The 11,976-nt window shown below is 58.7% G+C and overlaps 1 protein-coding gene across 1 annotated transcript; it reads right to left on the bottom strand.

Annotated features, from left to right (window-relative positions):
* Positions 1–1,103: 1,103 nt before the first annotated feature.
* On the bottom strand, positions 1,104–11,846 carry MFGE8 (milk fat globule-EGF factor 8 protein). Its single transcript, XM_014944312.1, has 10 exons — positions 11,792–11,846; positions 8,369–8,515; positions 7,971–8,096; positions 7,325–7,438; positions 6,696–6,877; positions 6,297–6,452; positions 5,444–5,588; positions 4,125–4,327; positions 2,621–2,776; positions 1,104–2,499 (listed from the first exon to the last, which is right to left on the bottom strand). Exons 1-10 carry the CDS (start codon positions 11,844–11,846, stop codon positions 2,356–2,358), a joined length of 1,428 nt encoding a protein of 475 aa, XP_014799798.1. The 3' UTR covers positions 1,104–2,355.
* Positions 11,847–11,976: the final 130 nt, after the last annotated feature.

Below are 11,976 nucleotides of genomic sequence, written 5' to 3'. Positions count from 1 at the left end.
AGGGGGCGCAGCATCCGGCAGGGGTGGGGGGGGGGTGGCAACGGGGAGGGGTGGCCGAGCACTGAGGATGTGTCCCCTGTTCCAACACACAGCATCTGCTCCCACCACCCTCCCCATGGAGCCTCTGCTGTGCCCCCGGTTCAGGGTTGTCTTGGCCGGACTCTTGGCTCTTATCTCTGCCCCAGCTTCCCGGCGATAAGGGTGGCATGTCTGGGGGTGAGTGGGGCTGACTGTCCCTCCCGTCCACAGCTCTAGCTGTGGCTGCTATTTGTCACCAAGCAGCTGCAGCCACGATGCATTCAGCCCGGTCCCTGGCAGCAGTTTCCCCCCTGCCAGCCCCTCTGATGCCCAGGGCTGGCACCCACAGGGCCAGGCAGGAGCCCACCTCCAGGCAGGACCTGGGGAGGGGATACATGGCCAAGCATGGCACTGCTGGCAAGGGGAAGGTTCATGGAGGTTGTCTGGAGCTGTGGTGGGATGCAGGTGGACCTGGGCCATTTATGCCGACCTCAGGGGTCTTTTTCCAGTATGGCAGAAGACTCTGGAGAGGAGCAAAGCTCCTCTGCCTCATTCACCCCAGTGCTCCTTCCCCATCCTCAGTGCCGGGGGATCCTGCTCCAGCAGCATCCATCCCCTGACCCTGCCCAGGGGGGGCTCTGCCGGGAGCATCCCTGCAGGCATCCTGGCAAAGGCCACAGCTCCTGCCCACCCCGGGAGCGCACTGGGGTGTAAGAGCCCATTTTGCTCTAAACTGGATTTGCTCCAGGATCAAAGCCAAAGGAGGAGACACAGGGCGTGGGGTGCTGATAGCTGCTTCCCCTCCCCAGGTCCCATCCCACTGCAGCTGGCCAGCTGCGAGCACAGGCTCCGGCAGCTGTGATGGGGCGGAGGCAGCAGGGAAGATGCACAAAGCCCTGGTACCCTGTTTTGGGGCAAAGAATGGAGCTAGGAAGCTCTGTGAAAGCAGGAGAGGTGCAGGGTCAGCACGGCAGCCAGTAACCCCCCCAGGATGGAGGAGGACGGGGGCTCAGAAGGGATCTCGAGGGCTCGCCAGACCTGCCGAGCTTTGGGAGGAGGCACAGAGCAGCCAAGCCAACAGCCCCAAAGTTTCAGGCTGGTTTTAATACTGTCAGAGACATCCCGGAGTGGGGCCATCGCCACCCCCACCATCCCACCTGGGTTCCCTCGGCACTTGCCAAGGCAAACCCATCCCCAGCCCAGCCCCACGGCCGCTCCACATCCCAGCAGGTGGGGAAGCGTGGCCGCCAGTGCCGCTGCTGGGCACCCTGCCCGCGCGCCCGCCTGCCAGCGCTGGGTCTCACTCATCTCCTACTGCTAATCCCAAGGGCTCGAGCAATGCAAGAGGCTCCCCTCCACCCCAGGGAAAGGGAAAAATTCAGGTTACAAAAAGGGTCATGGCACAGATCTCTGCCTAGTTTAACCACCCACCTTTCTCTGCACCCTCGTGGCTACAAATCGTCTTCCCCCCAGCTACCGGATTGCAGCCCCCCTTGGTCACCGCTTCGTTATGGGGACAAGGGACCTCCAGGCACCCCAAATTGCAGTAAGGTGGGGATGGTGGCAGTGCTGGGAGTTGGAGAACGCTGGAGCCAGCATCCCAGGAAGGGGAATGGGCAGTGCCTGCCAGAATGCCAACCGTGGCGCCGGCCAGGAGCGGCCGGAGGGTAGAGCCACCAGCAATGGGGACCCGGTGCCTCTTGATAGGAGCCATCTCATCACTCCCCTTGCACTATGCGGTGCTGACACCACAGGCGAGGAGACCCAGGGCCTGGCAAAATGGGCAAGGGACAACAGCCGAGTCGGTTTTTCCGAGTCCTTGCTTGCAGCTGTGCAGGGAGCCAGAGGGACGTCGGAGGCTGCCAGCCTGGGGTGCCTGCCCTAAGCCCCCCAAAACTGCTGAGCCCCGAGCCCCAGTGCAGGCAGGGGACTGCTGCTGGCTGTAGCCTCTCTGCTGGAAGCAGAAGCAAAAAAGGGGAGAAAATTTGTCTCCGGGCTTAGCTGGGAGGATGCAGCCAAGCCCCGGTTGCAAGGAGAGGGTCTACCCACAAAGCCCCATTTGAAGGATGGGGTCCCCCAGCCAATCCCTAGTTGCAGGAGGGGGTCTCATCCCTGGCTAGAGGGGGGAAAAGGGCTGGAGCCATCCCCGCATCCCACCTGCAAGGGCCCCCTAAAGTGCAGTGCTGCCGCCCCAGCACCAACCCGGGGCAGGGGAGCCCTCCCAGCTGCCTCCTGAGTTTGGGGACATGGAGAAGGGGGGTGTGAGGTCAGAGCAGGAGCAGGCAGGGGTGGGCAGGGTGCAGGGAAGAGGAGCCCCGTCCTTCCTCCCCCGGGCGCCTACTCGTCGCAGCCCAGCAGCTCCACGCGCAGGGTGATGCGGTTGTGCCAGGCCACGGGCAGGATGCGGACGAAGCGGGCGTAGAAGGGCACGTCGAACACGTTCTTCTTGTGTGAGTAGTTGTCGCTGTTACCGTGGAAGATCTAAAGGGAAAAAGGTGGGTGTCACCACCGCCAGGACCTCCCCACCACCGTCCCATCCCTCCCCGCAGCAGCATCCCCGAGCCCCGGGAGGTCACTGGCCACCTTGCCCGGTCCCACACACCTTGGTGCTGTTTGTCTGCCCATCCCGGTAGAGGGTCCAGGATGTGCCGTTGTCACTGTAGGCCACCTTGTAGGCTGCCACGTATTGGATATGTCCAAAGTCGCGGGCTCCTTGCGTGATGATGCCTGTCACCTTCTTCTGGTCCCGGAGGTCAATCTGGCACAGAGACAAGACTCGTTGAGGCTCCCCACAGAGCTCCCAGAGCATCCCATGTATCCCACAGGAAGGATGCACTGACCCTCAGGGGTCGAGAGCGGAGAAAACATCGCTCGACCCCTGCCCCAACGCCAGAGTGACTAATAAAACACTACCCCGAAATATTTGACCCTTTAACACTTGGAGCATCCCTCAGAGCAACCCGAAGCAGGACGCAAACCCTGCCACCTCAGCTCCATTCCCCGTCGCTGCCGCCTCAACATTTTTTGCTGAAAAGGTCAATGTGGGAACGATGGCAAAAAAATCTCAATACAAACAAAAAAAAAGAAAAAAAAAGGATTCCTGGAGGAATCCACTGGGAAGTCATTCCGGCTGAGAAAATATGCAATTCAGCGCGGTCTGACATTTGGGTTGTGAGATGGTTTCTATTCTCTTTACTCTGCCACACTGGGCTACTGCTGCTGGCACGCTACAGGGCAACCCAGCAAATGAGATGAAAGTCTCCTTAATTTACTTCCTATTTTATGCTCATCAAGGGCAGCAGTAGCTATACGTATACACCTACAAATGTGTATATATGAGTATACATGTAAATCTATGTACACGTGGGTGACAGCCCAACTCAGCGTGTCATCCCGACCCCATCAGCAGACGACTTGATAAGCTCGTTTATTTAGGGCCATGGAGCAGCTGCTTTTAATCATTCCCCAAATAAAAAGCGGGACAAATATCTAAACTGCTTTGTCCCATTATGTCATGAAATCATGTGAAAAGTACAAAAACAGGGGAGGAAAGGAAGCCGAGAAGGAAATTTCAAAACTATTTGTTCCCATTCCAGATTGGGAAGAGAAAAGCAAACCTGATTATTTTTTTTTTTTTCCTGCAAAACAGAAACGTGGTGTTCTGGGCAGCCGGAGGGTCGTGGGACGGTCACGCCAGGCTGGGATGGCATTTCCCCAGGGTGTGATGCAGAGCTGGGGTGCTGTGGGCTCAAGTGCACCCCACAAGAAGGTCTGCAGAGAGGGCACCACCCTGTCCTTGTCCCTGTCCCTGTGGACGCTGATGTTTCTGACCCAGCACTCCAACGTCGCTGTTAAAACCAGTGGCTGCAGCCCCATCCCAACTTGTCCCTGTGACCCCATCTCAGGGAGAGCCATGCTGTGCTGCGTGCCCCACGGCCAGCCACACCATCCCAGTGGCTCTGCCCAGTCTCTCCCACCACATCAGTCCTGCTTCCAACCACCACGGTATACAGGAGGTGGCCCCAGGCAGAGGAGGTGGCCCTGGGCACAGCTGGAGGAGCTGGGGAGGAGAAACCAGGTTGCAGAGGGAAGGAACTGAGACCCACCTGCAGCCACTCGGACTGGCCGTTGTGGAGCGCCGTCCAGGCGTTGGTTTTGCCCACCTTGTCCAGGCGAGCATAATGGGGGTGCCAGGTAAGGGCGTCGATGCCCCAGGTCTTGAAGACGCTGGAGGCTGTGATCTGCTGGTCGGAGATCAGGCGGGATTTCATGCCCAGAGGCTCCGAGCAACCTGCCGTGTTGAAATACACTGTAACACAATGGTTTACACAGGCGGTGAAAAGGAAAGAGCCCACGGCACCCGTCGCAAGCAACCAACCCCACCGACCCAGCAGAAGCCATCCCCATGTCCCCGCGTTCCCACAGCCCGGAGCGGCAGGGAAAGGCTCAGCAGAAGCACGGAGCTGCAACTCGCTGGCCTTTCCCTGGGATTTTTAGCTCCCAGCTATTCCCTGGCTCACAGTGCCTCCTGCTGCAAGGACGTGTGGACATCCCCACGGCACAGCCTGGCCCGGGAGGACAGAGAGTTTCGGCAGGAGGCAGAGGAGGACGCTTTCACGGGTGAGGAGAGCAAGGCAAAGCCATCCCCAGCCCACAGCTGGGCTGGCGCTGCACCCAGACAGCAGCAGGACACGACCAGCTGCAACATGGGAAGTTCCACTCAAATATGAGGAAGAACTTCTTTACGGTGAGGGTGACACAACCCTGGAACAGGCTGCCCAGGGAGGTCATGGAGTCCCCTCCTCTGGAGATTTTCAAGACCCGCTTGGATGCAGCCCTGAGTGATGTGCCATAAGCAATCCTGCTCTGGCAGGGGAGCTGGACTAGATGATCTCTAAAAGCCCCTTCCAACTCCAATAATTCAGTGATTCCGTGATGACCCAAGCCCCCGTGGAGCCCTGCATCCACACAGGTCCTGCTCGGCTGCTGGGGACATGCCGCAGGGCAGGAATGCGGGAGGCACAGGGGAAAGGGCTCAGGCTAATCATCCCTCGTGTTTCCCAGAGGACTTTGATCCTCGGTGCTTTTCAAGCTCTCCAGCAGGAAAAGCAGCCAGTTTTCAGCTTGGCCCAGGGAAGGGACACAATCAAAACCCCTCAGCTGGGAACTGGGACAGCTTGGGAAGGTGTGAGCAGCGTGAGAACGCAGCTCCAGCCTGGCTGAGCTGGTGGGATTAACAGCTTGTGCTCCCCAAAACCACCCGTGGGTACTTCCAGGCATCACGTAGCCAGCATGAGAAGAAACAAAAGGCTGACAAAGCCCCTGCCCCCGGGGGGGGTCAGAACCGGTACAAGAGGTGATGCCCTGCCCTGTGTCACCCCCCTGCCCTGCGGTCCCTGGGGAGGGGAGAGCCCCCCACATTTACCGTTCATCTCGCAGCCGATGAGTTCGAAGCGCAGCGTGCAGGCGCGGCGGCACATCACGGGGTAGATGCGGACGAACTGGGCGGTGATGGGAGGGTTGAACATGTTGGTCTGCATGGTGCCATGGTCCGCGTTCCCCTGGAAAACCTGCAAGGGCCAGCAGGGCTGAGTGCCCCAGCCCTCCCACTGCCTGGTGCACAAAAGCCCCTCCTGCTACAGCAAAGCTCCCCAAATCACAACAAGCAGAGAGAGGCGGCTCGCTCCTTTAACGCAATAAAAACAGTCAGGTCATGTTTTCATACATTTTTTCCACCGCCGCAGAAACAAGATAAACTTTTCTCTTTTTTTTTTTCGAGCGAGGCAGATATTCCTAGCCATTCCCCGGATGCTCAAAAATCAAGCATGAGACGCTTGCCATAAAAACTGAGAGCGGGGAGGGCTGCATTTCGTGGATATTCCTGCTTGGAGAGTGAGAGACACTGTCAGCTCATGCTGGGTGCGGACACAGCACCGAGCCCTGGAAACCATTTGCTGCCACTTCCCGACCATGCCCGGTTCCCACAGCGTGTCAGCAATAAAGATGTTATCTGATTGACCTAAATAAGTCAGCGCTGCTTCTTTGGTTCTGCTTATTATGGTCAATTAAACAGAGCCAGAGAGTGCTGCCTGATGCTGGAACCATCTGTGCCATCTCGCTGCTAGGACGGTTCCCAACGTGCCTTTGACCCAGGTTAAAAGCACTTTCCCCAAACACGGGGAGAGTTTGGGATGCAGCTCACAGCCACGATGGCACCCACAGAACCCCTGGGCCGGGGGGGAACCCGCACGGCCCCCACACAGAGCATGGCAGCCCACCTTGTCTATGTTCTGCTTCTCATCCTTGTAGAAGGTGAACTCCCGCCCATCCAGGCTGTAGGCGACTTTGTAGGCCCGGACGTACTCCGCTTTGCTCATGCGGCTAGCGCCTTGCGTGATGACCCCGGTCAGCCGCATCTTCCGCAGCAGGTTGGCCTGGGCAGGAGAAGACAACATGAGGTTGGAGAGGGTGCACAGCTCCTGTGCCACCCCAGGTCCCCATCACACCACCCAGCGACCTCATCTTCTCCAGACACGTCACAAGATGTCCCTGAGTGGCACCTTGTGGCCCTGCCATTGCCACCAGAAGCAGAGAAATCCCATGACAGCAGCCCAGCAAGACCACCTGGGGTACCAGGGCTGCCCTCTACACCAGTGCTCCCAGTTCTGTGCAGATACCTGGATCCAGGGGTTCTTGTCGTAGTTGCTGGAGGTCCAGGCATTGACGATGCCCTGGTTGTTGAGGCGGGCAAGCTCTGGTCCCCAGCGCTGGAGGCCGAGGAAGCCGTAATAGACAGAGGATGCCGAGAGCTGGGCGTCGGAGATGGCTCCTCCTTCCATGCCCAGGAGAACTGCACAGCCTGGGGGTGCAGGCAAGAGAGGGCAGAGTGGAGACATCAGCACCAAAGAGAGATGGTGACCAGGGAGCAAAACCAGGGGGGTCATTTGCCTCTTGTCTGGGGACAGGGCAGGAGATGGAGGCCAGTGCTAGGACCTGCTTGTCCCTTATGTGTTCTTCCCTCCTCAGCCTTCAGCCAAAACCACACCGTTCATCAGCTCCTCTCTGGATGGGGAAAGGGCCACTCTGGGGCCCCTCTAGAGAGGAGATGGCATCTTCCCAGGGATGCTTCCCCATCAGGACCAGGCTTGCTGGCCTCAAGGGCAGCCGGCACACAGGCACCTGTGGCTGCCCTCCAGATCCCCTAAACTAGCTGGTGAGATCTCTCCTGGGTACACCAGCAATGGGGGACAGGGCAGCAGGGAAGAGGGAGGGAAAGAGAATTCTGTAGTTGGTGCCAGGGACTTACGGATGTGGCAGGTCTTCCCCAAAAATGGAGAAGGACACTTGCAGGCATAGTCACCGTCCAGGTCTAGGCAGGTACCTCCATTTTTGCAAGGCTGGGAGTAGCAGTCATTCTTGTCTAGAAGACAGAGTGGTGGAGCTCAAGAGGTGATCCCAAAACCAGTCCCAGGGAGGAGACCCCTCATTCAGTGCAGCAATAAGAGGGGAGAGGCATCCCCTGAGCAAGGACCACAGCAGGTTCCCTGCTGATACCGTGGCACAGACTGAAGTTCTAACTTCAAGGAGCCACCTAAGCCATGTCCCTGCTGACTGCAGCTGCATGGGTGCATCAGGACATGAAGCCACAGCAAGGCTGGGAGCTCATGTGGAGAGGGCTGAGCCTCCAGGCACCCCTTGTCCCATTACTCAAGGCACTGTGTCCCTCCAGAGATGGAGAGCAAGGCTCAGACACATCCGTGTCCCTGTACTGTGGTCCTTCCCTCAAATCTACGAGGACCAAACCAGCCCATGGTCCCCAATAGAGCCCAGAGCCCAACTCAGCCACAGCTGCAAACACCCCCCAGGTGTCACCACGGTGCTGCCCAAGGGGTCCCCAAAGCCTTAGCAGCAGAGTAGCCTCCCCCAGTCCTCCCAGACCTCACCGTACTCACTGTTCTGGCAGTGCACCCCATCGTACCCCGCGGGGCACTTGCAGATGTAGTCAGTGAAGACGTCCCCCCGGTTTGGGACCAGCTGGCACTCACCATTGTTGTGGCAAGGATTGGGGTGGCAGGGGCCTGGGAAGGGGAAAAATGGCTGTAATACAGGCACAGGTGGAGAACAAAAGCATCCAGTGGGATATTGCTTCCTGAAGACATCGCACATACACCCCCAAATGATGGAGGTCACTACACCCCTGGTTGGATCTCCATTCTATATGCTCATCAGCAGGGCTGGACCCCAGAACCAGATCCCAGGGCCAGCGGTGCAGGGCCACGATGAGGGCACGATGCCATGCTGCAAGGCTCCTGGTCTTCATGGAGCCCCCGTGATGGGGTCAGCACCTCACCTTTCTCTGTCTCATTGCAGTCAATTCCAACGTAGCCCTCGGGGCAGATGCAGAAGAAAGGGGCCTCATTAATCCCGGTCAGGCAGGTGCCCCCATTCTGACAGTGGTTCACTTCGCAGAAGTCACCTGGAAGCAAAGCCACGTCATCTCAAAGGTGGTCACCCATGGATGCCCACAGAGGAATCCCCTCGGGGTGCCACAGGGAGGGGAGCACCCAGCAGGGGCTGGTGGGACCAGCTGCCGGATCCCACATGAGGCTGCCGGCATTCAAGAGTGATGGTTTGAGACCAGGAGTATGAGAGGATAGCCAGGACCTGCCCTGCCCTGGCACATTGAGAAAGGGCTTTAACAGAGCTTACACGTCCAACCAAAGCCAGGAGAAACCCAGGTCTTTGGTGCATCCAAATGTTTCCACTGCTCAGTTGGGGAGGTGGCCAGGCTGGGGCTCGCTCAGGCGTGAGCAGGACAGGATTACTGAAGGGAATGGAGCTGGTCCCATGGCTGGGTTTTGCTAGTGAAAGTTAGTACTCGCAAAACTGAAAAAAAATCATCATAGGGGGAGCCCGCATGCCTTGGTTCTCAGAGGCTGAAGACACGCGAGAAGGGAACACAGGGTCCAACCCTGCACGATGCCTGCCTGAACTCCACTCACTCCGAGCACTCTCTGAGGGGCTCCCACCAGGCAGCCCCAGCCCACAGGCAGGTCCCATTGGGCAGCTGGTGGGACTGCACTGTCCTCCCTGTGTGTCCTTCCACCTCCAGCATCTCCCGTGGTATTGGGTTTACTTGGCAAGGTGGTGGTAGCTGGGGGACTGCAGGGGTGGCTTCTGTGAGAAGACACCAGGAGCTGCCCCCTGGATGGGGACAATCCCAGATCACTCCAAAGGAGATCCACTGCTGCCCAAAGCTAAGCCACCACACCCCCGGTGTTGCCTCTGTGACAGTATATACAAGATAAGGTAAAAAAACGCTGCTCAGCAGCTGTGGGAGAGAGGAGTGAGAAAAATGTGAGAGAAACCACCCAGCAGACACCCTGGGTAGAGAAAAAGGAGGGGGAGAAGGTGCTCCAGGCATGGTAGCAGGGCCCTGCAGCCCATGGTGAATACCACAGAAAAGCAGGCTGCCCCCCTGCAACCTGTGGAGAAGACCACAGTAGAGCAGGTTGTTGCCCTGCAGCCCATGGAGAACATCATGTCGGAGCAGTCTGCTCCTGAGAAGCTGTACTCCATGGAAAGGACCCACACTGGAGCAGCTCATGAAGAACTACAGCCCATGGGAAGGACCAATGCTGGAGATTTTTCATCTTCTCCTCTCCCCCTTGTCGCGGAGGGGGAGTGAGGGAGCAGCTGGGTGGGCACCCAGCCGACGTCAACCCACTGCACCCATCAACCTTCAGTTCCCTGTCGCAGTGCTCAATCAGATTGCAAGAGCCAGGCTGAAATTCCTCCCACCCTCAATTTATGCCCCAAGAGCTACAAGACAGCAACACTCTCCATCCATAAACCTAGATCCCCACAGATCTGGCTGAAAGCCCCCATAACTCCTCACCAACCACTGGGACACCACATCCCTTGATGCCAGGCTCTTCTCTGCCACACTACAGGTGTCAGAGCAAGGGCTGAACTCAGGTGGAGACCCAGGAATAACCCCCCTCACTACCTGCATGCCCTGGGGAAGGTGGAAGTTGATGAGCTGTGGGCTCACTGCCCGGACCCACACCAAACAGCACAGCCCTCATTAGCCTAAGCTACTACTCAGCGAGCTCCTACTCATTAGTCTTTTAATAGCAGGGCTCCTTTGAGTTAATCCTACTCTTCCTGACACTCCGCATCTGTAGGGTACAGACTGGTGGCAGACAGTGGCAGGGTTACGTGAAGGGTTCCCAAAAGATGCCGTAGCTCCCTCAGCCCAGCCTCAGGAGGCAAAAAAACTTGGGCAGCGGTTCAAGTCGCTGCCTGCGCTGCCCAGCCTGTTCCGCATGACCTCATGCTCCATCAATGCGCTGCCATGAGCTACGGCATGGGAGGAGAGCGCTCCCGCTGATATGTGGGGATGCCTTTTTGCCCCACGCCCCTCCGCAGGTCTCGGGCCGCAGCATCCAGCCGCCCTATCCCAAGGAGCTCTCCCGGCAGCCGGCCAAGGCCCCGCAGACAGAGCTGCTTCTGTTCAGCAGCAGGGGCCGGCTGCTTCCCCAGGCCGGGGCGCCAAGGAACGTGTGCTCCCCAGCATCCACGCTGCCTCCGACGCAGGAGTGTCCAGGGTGGGACACAGCAGCAAAGGAGCAAGGGTTCCTCCCAGGGTTGGGACAGGAGAGGTTCTCAGTTTTATACTTTTAATTATCCCGAGTAACTAGACTCCCTTTTATCCCCTCCCGGGAATACCCCCTTACAAGGTGGGTCTCACTAGCCAGCCCCCTGCCCAGCAGCGAGGCACATGGGTCACATTTTCCACTGCGGCAAGTAGTTTTGGATGCTCCCGTTTCTCGGCTGTTTCAGGCCTGGTTTCGGAGAATTTCAGCATCTCCATCCTCCCCACACACATTTTTCTCCGGTCAAGGACGGGACTATCACAGGCTGGACAGTCAGGAACCAAGGCAACAAAGATCAGCCACCGCTTTTGGAAATGTTTGCTTACATGAACCCACAGGCTGGCTGGAAGGCAAAAATAACATCCTCCAAAAAACTGGGACGGCTCATTCCAGCGGGGCTGGGGGAGGTCAGGTCATGCCTGTCTCGGGAGGGCAAAATGGGCACTTCAGCAGAGGGAGAGTGAGGAGAAACAGGGCCTTCCTCCCAGCACCATCTTCCTGCTGCCCTTTGTCCCCTGGCCCGAAGCCTGCGCTTGGGCTTTGCTCCCCTTTTCCCTGGTCTCACCCATCCCTTTAGGAGTCAACCACCCCAGGCGTGACCCACGGGATGATGATGGAGCTACTTCTCCCCGGGGTTCCCCTGGCCGAGCCAGCCCGGCGTGCTGTGCCAGGCGGTCCCAGGGAAGCTGTTTACATCGTGGGCACGGTTATCTAAGCCTGAAAGCACGGGACAGCCCAGCTGAGCTATTCCCGGCTCCAGAGCAAGGACGGGGCTGTGGACCTGAGCTCCTCTGCTTCTGCAGCAGCTGCCGTGGGGGCTGCACACCCTCTCACTCACCACCCCTGAAGCCCACACATGGCAGCCCGGACCCTCTTACCCTGCACCCCAGATCCTCTCGCTTTGCACCCCGGATCCCCTCCACCTTGGGCTCCCCTACACCCCATACCCGCTGCATCCTGGCTCCTCATCACCCTGGGCTCCCTGGCACCCCTGATCCCCGGCACCACAGCTTCTCAGGCTCCCTGGCACCCCTGATGCCAAGCACTCTGTCCCCCTCCCTGCGCTTCGGGTGCCCCTGCACCCCGGATCTCCTACACACCAGACAACCCCGCACCCCGGATCCCACGCACCCCCATCACCCCGGGCTCCCTGGGACCCCCGATCTCCATCTTCCCTCCACTTCGTGTTCCCCAGACCCCCTGCACACCGGACAATTCTCCCCCGTGGATCCCCCGTGCTCCAGAATCCCCGCACCCCACATCTCCCGCATCCTGGCTCCCCCATCACCCCGTTTTAACC

The sequence above is a fragment of the Calidris pugnax genome, unplaced genomic scaffold, assembly GCF_001431845.1.
Source record: "Calidris pugnax isolate Ruff unplaced genomic scaffold, ASM143184v1 scaffold70, whole genome shotgun sequence".
Lineage (NCBI taxonomy): Eukaryota > Metazoa > Chordata > Aves > Charadriiformes > Scolopacidae > Calidris > Calidris pugnax.
Note: the sequence above shows the minus strand (reverse complement) of the source record. Positions and strands in the feature narration are given on the sequence as shown.

Excerpts from the sequence above, each read along its gene's own strand:
- MFGE8 (XM_014944312.1), bottom strand. The coding sequence starts at position 11,846 with ATGGAGATCGGGGGTCCCAGGGAGCCCGGGGTGATGGGGGTGCGTGGG. Across the intron at positions 7,439-7,970 it reads TGGGGTGCACTGCCAGAACA|ACAAGAATGACTGCTACTCC; the intron begins GTGAGTACGGTG and ends TCTGTCTTCTAG. Across the intron at positions 4,328-5,443 it reads CATCGGCTGCGAGATGAACG|TGTATTTCAACACGGCAGGT; the intron begins GTAAATGTGGGG and ends ATTGTGTTACAG.